The sequence below is a fragment of the Heteronotia binoei genome, chromosome 10 (genome assembly GCF_032191835.1).
Source record: "Heteronotia binoei isolate CCM8104 ecotype False Entrance Well chromosome 10, APGP_CSIRO_Hbin_v1, whole genome shotgun sequence".
NCBI lineage: Eukaryota > Metazoa > Chordata > Lepidosauria > Squamata > Gekkonidae > Heteronotia > Heteronotia binoei.
The window spans coordinates 1,586,867-1,600,995 of NC_083232.1; the positions used below are offsets into that span (position 1 = coordinate 1,586,867).

Genomic DNA, 14,129 nt, shown 5'->3' on the forward strand with positions numbered 1-14,129 from the left:
GGTTGCCCAAGAAGAGAAGGTTTTTACCCCTCCCTTCTCGCTACTCAAAGGAGTTTCAGAGCAGCTGCCAATCACCTTCCCTTCCGCTGCCCACAGATCCAGGTGGGCAGCTGCATTGGTCGGAAGCAGTAGAACAAAGGAGGAGTCAAGTTTCACCTTTCAGACCAACCAAGTTCTATTCAGAATGTAAGCTTTCATGTGCTCTGAAGCAGCGGTCCCCAACCTTTTCGGCACCAGGGATCAGTTTTGTGGAAGACAATTTTTCCATGGACCAGGGGTGGAGCGGGGAGGGCAATGGTTTTGGGATGATACAATTTTGCACTTTATTTTGGTGTGGTGGTTAAGTGGGTGGACTCTTATCTGGGAGAACCGGGTTTGAGTCCCCACTCCTCCACTTGCACCTGCTGGAATGGCCTTGGGTCAACCAGAGCTCTCTTATCTGGGAGAACCGGGTATGATTCCCCACTCCTCCACTTGCAGCTGCTGGAATGGCCTTGGGTCAGCCAGAGCTTTCTTATCTGGGAGAACCGGGTTTGATTCCCCACTCCTCCACTTGCAGCTGCTGGAATGGCCTTGGGTCAGCCAGAGCTTTCTTATCTGGGAGAACCGGGTTTGATTCCCCACTCCTCCACTTGCAGCTGCTGGAATGGCCTTGGGTTAGCCATAGCTATCACAGGAGTTGTCCTTGAAAGGGATGCTTCTGGGAGAGCCCTCTCAGCCCTACCCACCTCACAGGGTGTCCTGCTGTTGGGGAGGAAGATAAAGGAGATTGTGAGCCATTCTGAGATTCGGAGTGGAGGGCAGGATATTAATTCCAGTGTCGTCTTATTATTATTATTACAACATTGTAATATATAATGAAATAATTATACAACTCATGGCCCGGTTGCTAACAGGCCATGGACCAGTACTGGTCCACGGACCGGGGGTTGAGGACCCCTGCTCTAAAGCACACTTCATCAGACAAGGAATCGGGTACCTGATACCTCATCTGATGAAATGTGCTCAGAGCACACGAAAGCTTACATTATGAATAAAACTTTGTTGGTCTGAAAGATGCCACTTGACTCCTACTTTGTTCTCCCCACAACAGGCACCTTGTGAGTTCAGTGGGGCTGAGAGAGTTCTGAGAGAACCGGGACTGGCTTAAAGTCATCCAGCAGGCTTCATATGGGGGGAAGGGGGAAATCAGTCCCGGTGCTCCAGATCAGAGCCCACCCCCTCTTTCCCACGACATCATGCTGGCTCTCTCTGACCACCTCCCTCCCTAGCTGCGGAACCCTGCGAAGCCCTCACCGTTAATGAAGCGCAGGCTGGGCGCGTAGAGCAGGTAGTCCTGCAGGTAGTTGTCACGTGCCCGGCTGTCCCTGCGGCGCAGAACTTCTTCCCAGCCCGCCACGGCCCGGACAAAAGCCAGGTGGTCACTGCCGCTCTCCTGGCTCAGGACAGCCTTGGCCTAGGCAAGAGGAAGGCCGGCGGTCAGGCGGATGGCGGACCCTGCCCCGCTTCCCCCTCCCCCACCACTGAAGCGGCCTCCCCCCGCCCCTCACCTTGTCCACCTCCGTGCGGTTCTGCAGGCTGCTGCTGAAAGGGTCCCGCGTGAGGCAGGAGACGATGACCAGGAGCGGGTGGATGCAGCGGTAGATGGAGGCCAGCACGATCGCCTTGGCCAGCCGGGGGTCCGTGGAGATCTGAGCCAGGCGCTTGCCCAGAGTGGTCAAGCCCTCCCGGTGGTCCAGCACACCTGAAAGGGCCTCAACGTCAGCCAAAGGAGAGAAGGGGAGCCCCCTCCACATTGGCTGCAGGGTCTTCTGGTCTCCCCCCCACTGATGGACCTCCTGATGGCACCTGGGAGAGGGGGGGGGTTGGCCACTGTGACACAGAGGGATGGACTGGTTGAACCACTGGCCTGATCCAACAGGCCTTTATGTTCTCATGTTAGAATCAAAGAATCCTAGAGTTGGAAGGGACCTCCAGAGTCGTCTATAGTCCAACCCCCTGCCCAATGCAGGAAACTCACAAGCCCCTCCCCCTAAAGTCACAGGACCTTCCTTGCTGTCAGATGGCCATCTAGCCTCTGTTTCACAACCTCCAAGGAAGGAGAGCCCACCACCTCCCAAGGAGGAAGCCTGTTCCACTGAGGAACTACTCTAGTGGTCAGGAATCATAGAATTCTAGAGTTGGAAGGGACCCCAAGGGTCATCTAGTCCAACCCCCTGCCCAATGCAGGAAACTCACAAACACTTTCCCCTAAATTCACAGGATCTTAGAATCCTAGAGTTGGAAGGGACCTCCAGGGTCATCTAGTCCAACCCCTGCGCAATGCAGGAAACTCACAAACACCTCCCCCTAAATTCACAGGATCTTAGAATCCTAGAGGTGGAAGGGACCTCCGGGGTCATCTAGTCCAACCCCCTGCGCAATGCAGGAAACTCACAAACGCCTCCCCCTAAATTCACAGGATCTGCATTGCTGTCAGATGGCCATCTAGCCTCCGTTGAAAAACCTCCAAGGAAGGAGAGCCCACCGCCTCCCGAGGAGGAAGCCTGTTCCACTGAGGAACTACTCTAATGGTCAGGAATCCTAGAGTTGCAAGGGACCTCCAGGGTCCAACCCCCTGCCTGATGCAGGAAACTCCCAAACACCTCCCCCTCAATCCACAGGATCTTCATGTTCTCATAAGCTGGAAGGAACCCGTCCTCCTTCCCCCACCCCCCACCTTTCTGGCCACTCACCAATTTCCTGCAACAGGATCACAGCTTCATCCACAGCTTTGATGTCCGGACTATCCAAGGCTTTGGAAAGGAATTCAACAGCCTGCAACAGAGACACGCAGGGACTGTAAGGAGGAGCTTCCAGGGAGGTTTCCAGCTATTGTTCAGAATGTGTGTGCGCAGGGCGTTTTTTTTTTTTTGAGCAGGAACGCAGTTCCAGCTGGCTTGCCGTCAGGGGGTGTGGCCTAATATGCAAATGAGCTTCCGTTGGACTTTCTCAACAAAAATGCCCTATGCTAGACAATGGTGATGTCAGGGGGTGCGGCCTAATATGCAAATGAGTTCCTGCTGGGCTTTCTCCACAAAAATGCCCTATGCTAGACAATGGTGATGTCGGGGTTGTCAGAACTTGTAACTTTTGCTCTATCTGCCTTGACCAAACCGACTCCATGCTGTAACCTAACACTAACATAGAGTGCCTAGTCTCAGTGATTAACCCTGCCCTCTTAGTTATGCCAAGTATTTAGGGCAGTAGAGCAGGCGACAGATAGTCTCTGCTTAACATCCACAGGTGCCCTTTGAAGACAGGCCGTTTGGCCTTCACCACAGGGGAACATCCTCCCTTCTGATAACGAATGCTGGGAAAAGAGACACTTGTCTGTAACCGTGTGAATGATAGCTTTATTGTGCTTTGCTGATGGCATAAAATGTAACCAACTGCCAAGAATTGGCATTACTGTTATCTCGTTGTTCTAGTACTGTAGTTCTTCAATAAAGATCCTAACTTTGTAACAAGTCTTGGAATCTTCTGAAGTTCATCCCAGTTCTGACAGGGGTGTGTGGCCTAATATGCAAATGAGTTCCTGCTGGGCTTTTTCTACAAAAAGCCCGTGTGTGCGTGTGTGTGTGTACGCCCGAACACACACACAGGGTTTAAGCTCTTCTCCAGAGCCAAAATGCTCAACTCTGACCAAGTGGTTGGCAGATCTTTGCCCAGCAGGGTCTGCCCCTTCTGCTTAGGCCTTGGCAAGATGAGAAAAAGCCCAGGACTCCCTGTGGGTTGCTCAGGGGCTGCCCAAGCAGGGGCCCCCCGCTTACCGTCTTCTCTGGCAAGTGAAGCTTGGCCTGCACCACCAGGTTCTCCAGAGGGGTGCGGAGGATTTCAGGCACTTGGAAGGTGGGCATCCTGTCCAGGCGGCTGCGGGGGAAGAGGTGGTAGGCAAAGCCCGACTGGCAGCGGCCGGCGCGCCCCCGCCTCTGGATCACGTTGGACTTCGACACCCACACGGTCTCCAAGCACGACACCTGCGAGAACAGGAAAGGACGTGACGCTCCCACGTAATACTTGCACGTGCTCAGATCAAAGCTTCTTCCAACCCAAGCAGCTGCCTGCGATGAAGAGCCCTCTGCAGATCCATGGCAACCCAGGCGGCCGCCTCACTGACAGACCCTTCCGGCACAGAGGGAGAACCCCACTGGAGAGGCCGGGGATTTCACACAAAAGGCAACTGTGACCAGGGCCACCCTGGAGACGTGGCTGTACAACACCGAAGCATTGAAATCAAGACAAGTTTAGCGTCCAGGTTCAGCAAAAATGTGGTACGGCTTCACTCTGCTTTGGCTGCACCTCACCTACTGTCCTGTGTTCAGTTTCGGGCACCATAACTTAGGAAGAATATAGACAAGTTGGAACATGTCCAGAGGAGGGCGACGAAGGTGGTGAGGGGTCTGGAGACCAAGTCCTATGAGGAAAGGTTGAAGGAGCTGGGCATGTTTAGCCTGGAGAGGAGGCGGCTGAGAGGTGACAGGATCACCACCTTCAAGGGCTTGAAGGGCTGTCATAGAAAGGAGGGTGGAGGATGGTCATATAGAGCAGGGGTGGACAACGGCAGCTCTTCAGATTTATTTTTGGCTACAACTCCCATCAGCCCCAGCCATTGGCAATGCTGGCTGGGGCTGATGGGAGTTGTAGGCAAAAAAAAATCTGGAGAGCTACCCTTGGCCACCCCTGATATAGAGGATGGTGTTGAATTGTTTTCTGTGGCCCCAGAAGGTAGGACCTAAACCAACAAGTTGAAATTAAATCAAAAGAGTTTCCAGCTCAACATTAGGAAGAACTTCCTGACCGTTAGAGCGGTTCCTCAGTGGAACAGGCTTCCTCCTTGGGAGGTGGTGGGCTCTCCTTCCTTGGAGGTTTTGAAGCAGAGGCTAGATGGCCCTCTGACAGCAATGAAGATCCTGTGAACTTTGGCAGATCATGAAGAGGACAGGAAGGGTTGCATCAGTGCTTAGTTATTGGGCTCTTTGAAGTCACACAGCAATTTTCCTCCAGGCCAGTTTGGCCAGGGATTCTGGAGTTTTTTTGCCACCTTCTGGGCACGCAGCAAGAGTTATGATGTGTGTGTGTGGAGGGGGAGTGAACATATGAACATATAAAGCTGCCTTCTACTGAACCAGACCCCACTCGGTCCATCAAAGTGAGTCTTGTCTACTCAGACTGGCAGCTGCTCTCCAGGGTCTCAAGCTGAGGTTTTTCATGCCTATTTGCCTGGAGCCTTTTCAGATGGAGATGCTGGGGATTGAACCTGGGACCTTCTGCTTCCCAAGCAGATGCTCTACCGCTGAGCTACCATCCCTCCCTTAAAAGTTGCCTTCATTCCTTGTGAACATATGAAGCTGCCTTATACTGAATCAGACTCTCAGTCCATCAAAGTCAGTCTTGTCTACTCAGACTGGCAGCGGCTCTCCAGGGTCTCCAACTGAGGTTTTTCACTCCAACTTGCCTGGACCCTTTTTAGTTGGAGATGCCGGGGATTGAACCTGGGACCTTCTGCTTAGCAAGCAGATGCTCGACCACTGAGCTACCATCCCTCCCTTAAAGTTGCCTTCATTCCTTGTGAACATATGAAGCTGCCTTATACTGAATCAGACTCTCAGTCCATCAAAGTCAGTCTTGTCTACTCAGACTGGCAACGGCTCTCCAGGGTCTCCAACTGAGGTTTTTCACTCCAACTTGCCTGGACCCTTTTTAGTTGGAGATGCCGGGGATTGAACCTGGGACCTTCTGCTTCCCAAGCAGATGCTCTACCGCTGAGCTACCATCCCTCCCTTAAAGTCGCCTTCATTCCTTGTGAACATATGAAGCTGCCTTATACTGAATCAGACTCTCAGTCCATCAAAGTCAGTCTTGTCTACTCAGACTGGCAGCGGCTCTCCAGGGTCTCCAACTGAGGTTTTTCACTCCATCTTGCCTGGACCCTTTTTAGTTGGAGATGCCGGGGATTGAACCTGGGACCTTCTGCTTCCCAAGCAGATGCTCAGCCACTGAGCTACCATCCCTCCCTTAAAGTTGCCTTCATTCCTTGTGAACATATGAAGCTGCCTTATACTGAATCAGACTCTCAGTCCACCAAAGTCAGTCTTGTCTACTCAGACTGGCAGCGGCTCTCCAGGGTCACCAGCTGAGGTTTTTCACACCTACTTGCCTGGACCCTTTTTAGTTAGGGATGCCAGGGATAGAACCTAGGACCTTCTGCTTACCAAGCAGATGCTCTACCGCTGAGCTACCATCCCTCCCTTAAAGTTGCCTTCATTCCTTGTAAACATATGAAGCTGCCTTCTATTGAATCAGACCCTCGGTCCATCAAAGTCATTCTTGTCTGCTCAGACTGGCAGTGGCTCTCCAGGGTCTCAAGCGGAGATTTCTCTCACCTATTTGCCTGGACCCTTTTTAGTTGGAGATGCCGGGGATTGAACCTGGGACCTTCTGCTTCCCAAGCAGATGCTCTACCACTGAGCCACTGTCCCTCCCAAGTGAGGCAGGCAGCCTCAGGCCAAATGTAAGTTTCCCTCAAAGGCCTGCTGGAAACACAGAGGCAGAGAGCAAAGGCCGGGGGGGGGGAGCCGGGGAGCAGGCGCACCTTGGTCTTGAGGTCGTAGCGCTCCTCCTTGTGGGTCCCGCTGTCCACCACGTGGACGATATCATTGATGGTGATGGAGGTCTCGGCGATGTTGGTGGCCAGGACGATCTTCCGCACGCCAGGAGGGGGCCGCGGGAAGATGCTCTGCTGGTCCATCATGGGGATGTTGGAATGAACTGCGGGGAAGAAGAGGACAGTTATTGCCCCTCCTCCCCCAAAAGACACATCACAAGGAGGGCTGCTGGTATCCCGCTCTTCAGCCAGTAAATCCCCAGGAGGACCAGACTCCCAGAACCGTGTCTTGGGAGCCTTCGGGCCCCAGGCTCTTCCATCCAGGGGAAGGAGGCAGAGGGAGGTGGGGTCAGACTCAGGGAAAGCCCAGCCAAAGCTGCAGACACTAAGCTGCCTTCTACTGAACCAGACCTCCCTTGGTCCATCAAGCTCAGCCCTGTCTGCTCAGACTGGCAGCAGCTCTCCAGGGTCTCAGGCAGAGATCCTTCCCATCACCTATTGCTGGTCCTTTTAACTGGAGATGCTGGGGAGCAAAGGTAGGACCTTCTGCATGCTTAGGAGATGCTCTGCCAAGGAGCCACGGCCCCTCCCTGGAGGCTGCAGTGGCTGAATGCTACAAAGCCCCCCCCCCCCGATCTCCCTGCCACCACTGAAGCAAAAGAGAAGGATGTCCCCTCTACCTGGTAAGACAAGGTAGCGGCTGTTGTGTGACCCCAGACTCTCCAGGAGGCGCTGCTGCACTCCTTTGATTTCCTGCCAGCCGGGCAAGAAGCAGAGGATCCCACCTGGCAGAAGGAAGGACAGGCGCGGTCTGCAAGGGAGCAGCTCCAGATGGTGCCTGGCTCCTGCTTCGGACACCTGATAGCGCCCAGGATCCAGGGAGGCCAAGACAGAGAGGCAGGGAAGAGCCACCAGGAGCGGGGGGGGGGGGGGGAGGCAGGGAGCCTGACTTCCAATGCTCTGCAATGGGGGGCAAGGTCTCCCCCCCCTCCCCACACCACCATTCAGCCAGGGCCTTGCCAGCCCCACGCCCTTCGTGCATAGAGGCTACTGGTTGCTGTGCTCCAAGGAACACGAGTGCTCCAGCCCCTACCTGGCTCTCCGTGGGCATCGATCTGAAGGATCAGGTCAGCGATGAGTTCCAGGTCGAGGACGCACTCCTCGTCTGACTGCTGTGAAGCAGAGGAGGCCAGGTCAGATCCCTTTCTGGCAAAGGGCACCTCCAGTTGAGTTCTCTGCCTGCCTCCCCACCCCTGCCCCCGCCCCCCGGGGCTCATACCCTGTCAGGAGTAGAAGGGCTAATGTCCCGAGAACAAACTCTGGAGAGGGCGAGCAAGGCAAACACTCAAAAAGAAACTGCAGCCCAGGCAGGCCGCAGCAATCAAAACAGGAACAGAAGAAGAAAAACTGCAGATTTATACCCCACCTTTCTCCCTGAATCAGAGAGTGGCTTACAATCGCCTGTATCTTTTCCCCCCACAACAGACACCCTGTGAGGCAGGTGGGGCTGAGAGGGCTTTCACAGCAGCTGCCCTTTCAAGGACAATCCTGCAAGAGCTATGGCTGTCCCATTCCAGCAGCTGCAAGTAGAGGAGTGGGGAATAAAACCCAGCTCTCCCAGCAGCTGCCCTTTCAAGGACAACCTCTGCCAGGGCTATGGCTGACCCAAGGCCATGCTAGCAGGTGCAGGTGGAGGAGGGGGGAATCAAACCCGGGTCTCCCAGATAACATTCCGCACACTTAACCACTACACCAAACTGGCTCTCTTCCTCCCCCACAACAGTCACCCTGTGAGGTGGGTGGGGCTGAGAGAGCTCTCCCAGAAGCTGCCCTTTCAAGTACAATCTTTGCAAGAGCTCTGGCTGCCCCCAGGCCATTCCAGCATCTGCAAGTGGAGGAGTGGGGAATCAAACCCGGTTCTCCCAGATAAGAGTCCGCACGCTTCACCACTACACCCAACTGGCTCAGCTTCCAAGATCTGAAAAAAAATCAGGTGAGCCTGGCCCATCCAGTTCTAGGCAAAAGACGCAGAGGTGGTTTGCTGTTCCTGCCTCCACACTGCAGCCCTGGTCTTCCTCGGAGGTCTCCCATCCAAGCACCGACTAAGGCAGATCCCACTTCGCTCCGGAAATCTGATGAGACCGGGCCGGCTGGGCCATCCGGGTCAGAGCCAAAGGTCGCTGGGCTCTAACCGGAAGCTGCTTTAAGAGCCTTACCTGGACCACAATCCTTCGGAGGCCTCCTTCCCCTCCCTCGAGACTCACCTTGATGTCGTAGTGGCGATGCCTGTGCCGCCCCAGCATGGCCAGGATCTCCTCCAGGTAGTACTCCTTGACGGGATACATAAAGCCCGGCACCTTGACCACAGGGCAGTCCGCAAAGTACTGCGAGAAGCGCTGGTTGTCCCCTGTGGCGCTCATCAGCACCAGGCGGAGGTCCGGGTTCTGCTTCTGGACGCCCTTCAGCAGGATGAGGAGGAAGTCGGTGTTGACGTCGCGCTCGTGCACCTCGTCCACGACGACGTGGCTGACGCCCTCCAGGCGGGGGTTGCCCTGCAGCTTGCGCAAGAGGATGCCCACGGTGCAGAAGAGCAGGGCTCCCCCACGCACCGGCGGCTTGCTCTCCAGCCGCACCTGGTAGCCCACGTTCTTCCGCAGGTTTGGTCCCAGCTCCTGGGCCACGCGCTGGGCCACGGAGATGGCGCTGATCCGGCGGGGCTGAGTGATGACCATGTTGCAGTGGGCCCCGCGCCCCTCCAGGATGGCGTGCTCCAGGATCAGCTGGGGGATGCGGGTGGTCTTCCCGCAGCCCGTGTCCCCGGCTATCACCACCACTGGGTTCTGCTCCACGGCAGAGAGGATTGTTTCTCTGTGGGAATCCACGGGCAAGGAGTGGCTCTCCTGCCACGAGGTGCCTCTCCGCTTCCAAAGGGACAGGAGGTTCTGGCTGAGGCGCACTTCCTCCGACTCCAGCATGGGAACGTAGGGCTTGCCCGTGATGGCGTCGCCGATGGTGCCCGTCTCCTTGCTCAGGTTCATCATGTCGTCAGCGAGCCGGGGTCTGCAGTCCCGGCTGTCCACAGGGTACTGAGGGGGGGGGGGGAGAAAAAGAAAGCTGGTGAAGGCCCTCTCTGCAGCCACAGGCCTCCTGGTGACATTTCAGCCAGCCAGGAAGCGGGTTCAAGGGCTGCGTCTTTCACCCAGATCATGGACCCCCAACCTGGTGCCCGCCAAGTGTTTTCAGAAGGCGGACGGGGCTCTCACCTAGCACGACTGCTGACTGGCTATGTAGATTGAAATACCTTTGTTTCACTGGCAGCTGCCATCTCAGTGCTTGGTCTCATTCTCTCCCGCCCCTCTTCCCAATTGTGTTTTTAATCACCCCTCTTCTCACCTGCACTTGGGCTTTCTCATATGCGGCTTCCCCTCCTGCAACAGCCGCTGCCCTCTGCAGTGGCCGTTTTGTGGTTGTGCCTGCCTCTCTGCGCCAGAATTCCAAAAGGCATGAAAAGGCTGCGAAGCCCAGACTTAAGAGGGGTCCTGCACTTTGGGAAAGCACGAGCTCCCAGCAGGCCTGTAGCTACAGTGGGGCCTGGGAGAGCCAGTCTGGTGTAGTGGTTGAGTGTGCAGACTCTTGTCTGGGTTTGATTCCCCACTCCCCCACTTGCACCTGCTGGAATGGCCTTGGGTCAGCCAGAGCTCTGGCAGAGGTTGTCCTTGAAAGGGCAGCTGCTGTGAGAGCCCTCTCCAGCCCCACCCACCTCACAGGGTGACTGTTGTGGGGGAGGAAGAGAGCCAGTTTGGTGTAGTGGTTAAGTGTGTGGACTCTTATCTGGGAAAAACGGGTTTGATTCCCCCACTCCTCCCCTTGCACCTGCTGGAATGGCCTTGGGTCAGCCATAGCTCTGGCAGAGGTTGTCTTTGAAAGGGCAGCTGTTGTGAGAGCCCTCTCAGCCCCACCCACCTCACAGGGTGTCTGTTGTGGGGGAGGAAGGTAAAGGAGATTGTGAGCTGCTCTGGGACTCTTTGGAGTGGAGGGCGGGATATAAATCCAATACCTTCATCTACCTCACAGGGTGTCTTTTTGGGGGGGGGGGAAGGGAAAGGAGATTGTGAGCCCCTCTGAGACTCTTCAAAGTGGAGGGCGGGATATAAATCCAATATCTTCATCTACCTCACAGGGTGTCTTTTAAGGGGGGGGAAGGTAAAGGAGATTGTGAGCCGCTCTGAGATTCTTCGGAGTGGAGGGCGGGATATAAATCCAATATCTTCATCTACTTCACAGGGTGTCTGTTGTGGTGGAGGAAGGTAAAGGAGATTGTGAGCCGCTCTGAGACTCTTCGAAGTAGAGGGCGGGATATAAATCCAATATCTTCATCTACCTCACAGGGTGTCTTTTGGGGGGGGGGAAGGTAAAGGAGATTGTGAGCCGCTCTGAGACTCTTCGGAGTGGAGGGCGGGATATAAATCCAGTATCTTCATCTACCTCACAGGGTGTCTGTTGTGGGGGAGGAAGGGAAAGGAGATTGTGAGCCACTCTGAGACTCTTCGGAGTGGAGGGCGGGATATAAATCCAATATCTTCATCTACCTCACAGGGTGTCTGTTGTGGGGGAGGAAGGGAAAGGAGATTGTGAGCCACTCTGAGACTCTTCGGAGTGGAGGGCGGGATATAAATCCAATATCTTCATCTACCTCACAGGGTGTCTGTTGTGGGGAAGGAAGGGAAAGGAGATTGTGAGCCGCTCTGAGACTTTTCGGAGTGGAGGGCGGGATATAAATCCAGTATCTTCTTCCTTTCAACTCCCCCTTCCAACTCTATGGCCCCTCCACTGGAGGACCCCCAAATCATCCCCTTTGCGCACTGTCACTTCGAACAAGTAGTAGCCTTGCTGCTGGTCTTTTTGCTTTTTCTCATCCCTTCCCTAACATACCTTGCAGAGCAGGAGGGGGGGGGGAGGGGGGGAGCGGAGCTGCTGTGACTGCCCAGGCGAAGGGGGGGTTAGCTTGTGGAACTCAAGGCACCTTACAGTGCTGAGAGCCTTGGGCTGCAAAACCAGATGCCCCCCCCCCACAACAATGTTATACAACAAATAATAAATGGGAGTGACGGTTTAAAACAGTTTGTGAGAAACCCGACACTTAGGCAAAAAAAATTCTAATATTGATTATATTATGAAATAATTGAGTGCAACGCAGTGGCCTTATAGCCCAGTTCCAAACGAAGGTCCTAGGTATTTTTTTTACTTAGTTTCAGTTTTTCCTTCTACAGTGCTTAGTCTAGTTCTTGATGCTTGTTTTATTACTTTCATAGAAACACAGAGTTGGAAGGGACCTCCAGGGTCATCTAGTCCAACCCCCCACACAATGCAGGGAATTCACAAACACTTCCCCCTAAATTCACAGGATCCTCATTGCTGTCAGAGGGCCATCTAGCCTCTGTTTAAAAACCTCCAGGGAAGGAGAGCCCACCACCTCTCGAGGAAGCCTGTTCCACTGAGGAATTGCTCTAACGGTCAGGAAGTTCTTCCTGATGTTGAGCCTGAAACTCTTTGATTTAATTCCAACCCACGGGTTCTGGTCCTGCCTTCTGGGGCCACAGAAAACAATTCCACACCATCCTCTATATCAGGGGCGGTCAAGGGTAGCTCTCCAGATGTTTTTTTTGCCTACAACTCCCACCAGCCCCAACCATTGCCAATGCTGGCTGGGGCTGATGGGAGTTGTAGGCAAAAAACATCTGGAGAGCTACCCTTGGCCACCCCTTCTCTATATGACAGCCCTTCAAGTCTTTGAAGATGGTGATCCTATCACCTCTCAGCCACCTCCTCTCCAGGCTAAACATCCCAGCTCCTTCAGCCTTTCCTCATAGGACTTGGTCTCCAGACCCCTCACCACTTCGTCGCCCTCCTTTGTTCATATTGTTCTCACAGTGCTGTTAACTGACCTGGGGCCCAGGATAAAGGCGGGCATGTAAATATTTTAAACAAATATTAGTTATTTGTCTGAGAATCACGTCCCCACACAACGCAACTTCCTCTGGTGGGGCAGAAATCAGGCATTCCTCCCCCCCCCCCCAATATAATGGCTCAGGCCCAGCTCTGTTCATGGTTAGTTTTGCATTTTGTGATGTTTCACCTTTGTATTTAGAATGCTTTCGAGCTGAAAAGCAGCATATAATTTTGTAAAGAAATAAAAAAGGACAAGGTAGTCCTCTGCGCAAGCACCAGTCGTTTCCGACTCCGGGGTGACGTCATATCACGACGTTTTCACGGCAGACTTTTTACGGGGTGGTTTGCCATTGGCGTCCCCGGTCATCTCCGCTTTCCCCTCAGCAGCTGGCTGGGTACTTCTTTGACAGACCTTGGAAGGATGGAAGGCTGAATCATCCTGGAGCCGGCTACCTGAACCCAGCTTCTGCCGGATCGGACTCAGTTCGTGAGCAGAGAGCTTGGACTGCAGTGCTGCAGCTTTACCACTCTGTGCCACGGGGCTGCTATAAAAATAATCTTCCTGGAAATATTCCTTCTGCACAGCAAGGAGGACGCAGGGCCATGAGACAGCTGCACTGGTTTGAGTCCAGGAGCATCTTAGGAGCCAATGAGATTTCCATGGAAGAAGCTTTCAAGTTAAGCTCCCTTGGCCTGACAAAGGGGACTCTTGACAGTTTACACTCCCAAAATCTTGCTGGCCTTTAAGGTGTTACTGGCCTTGAATCTAGCTGCAGTTGAGGAAGGAGTTATGGAGAATGTTGAGGAAGGAGTTATGGAGTTAGGGGAGGGACGGTGGCTCAGTGGTAGAGCATCTGCTTGGTAAGCAGAAGGTCCCAGGTTCAATCCCTGGCATCTCCAACTCAAAAGGGTCCAGGCAAGCAGGCGTGGAAAACCTCAGCTTGAGACCCTGGAGAGCCATGAATGGGGCTGTGGCTCAGGGGTAGAGCATCTGCTTGGGAAGCAGACGGTCCCAAGTTCAATCCCCGGCATCTCCAAAAAAGGGTTCAGGCAAAGAGGTGTGAAAAACCTCAGCTGGAGACCCTGGAGAGCCGCTGCCAGTCTGAGAAGACAATACTGACTTTGATGGACCAAAGGTCTGATTTAGAATAAGGCAGCTTCATATGTTCATAGGTTCAATGAGAGCAAATATTGACAGGAAGTTTTGAATGAGAAAAGGAAAGCCTTGACAGAGAAAGAGGCAGGATACAGACACCTGTCTTACGAAGTCAAACCAAGGCAAAATGATTTCCCCCCCCCTCCTTCCTCTTACGTGGTTCAGGTAGTTCTCGATCTTGTGCAGCGTGGCCTCGGGGACTTTGATGTGGCAGGGCTTCCTCTGGTTCTCCCCCAGCTCCCGGAGAGATGTCATGTTATACATGGCGTGGCTCAGGGGGTTGTTGTTCTTGTCTACCAAGCCGAGGGCTCTGCAATTCAGGGACAGAAGGGATTCAGAAAGGCAAGGGACAGATTGACTGGGTGGGACGGCCCCACA

General features: G+C 54.1%; 1 protein-coding gene and 1 non-coding gene across 3 annotated transcripts in view; both read right to left on the reverse strand.

Moving 5' to 3' along the window:
• Positions 1 to 14,129, reverse strand: part of DHX30 (DExH-box helicase 30) — a 45,170-nt gene that overhangs the window by 9,472 nt on the left and 21,569 nt on the right. For both annotated transcript variants that reach the window (XM_060247897.1, XM_060247896.1), the window contains exons 7-15: positions 13,908 to 14,059; positions 8,911 to 9,732; positions 7,740 to 7,818; positions 7,327 to 7,431; positions 6,635 to 6,810; positions 3,813 to 4,019; positions 2,736 to 2,817; positions 1,551 to 1,744; positions 1,297 to 1,456 (exon numbers count right to left, since the gene is read on the reverse strand). In XM_060247897.1, coding sequence (XP_060103880.1) covers positions 1,297 to 1,456; positions 1,551 to 1,744; positions 2,736 to 2,817; positions 3,813 to 4,019; positions 6,635 to 6,810; positions 7,327 to 7,431; positions 7,740 to 7,818; positions 8,911 to 9,732; positions 13,908 to 14,059 — 1,977 coding nt within the window. The remainder of the gene's footprint in view (positions 1 to 1,296; positions 1,457 to 1,550; positions 1,745 to 2,735; positions 2,818 to 3,812; positions 4,020 to 6,634; positions 6,811 to 7,326; positions 7,432 to 7,739; positions 7,819 to 8,910; positions 9,733 to 13,907; positions 14,060 to 14,129) is intronic.
• TRNAS-GCU (transfer RNA serine (anticodon GCU)) lies at positions 5,514 to 5,588 on the reverse strand. Its single transcript has one exon. It is a non-coding gene; the product is annotated as a tRNA-Ser (tRNA).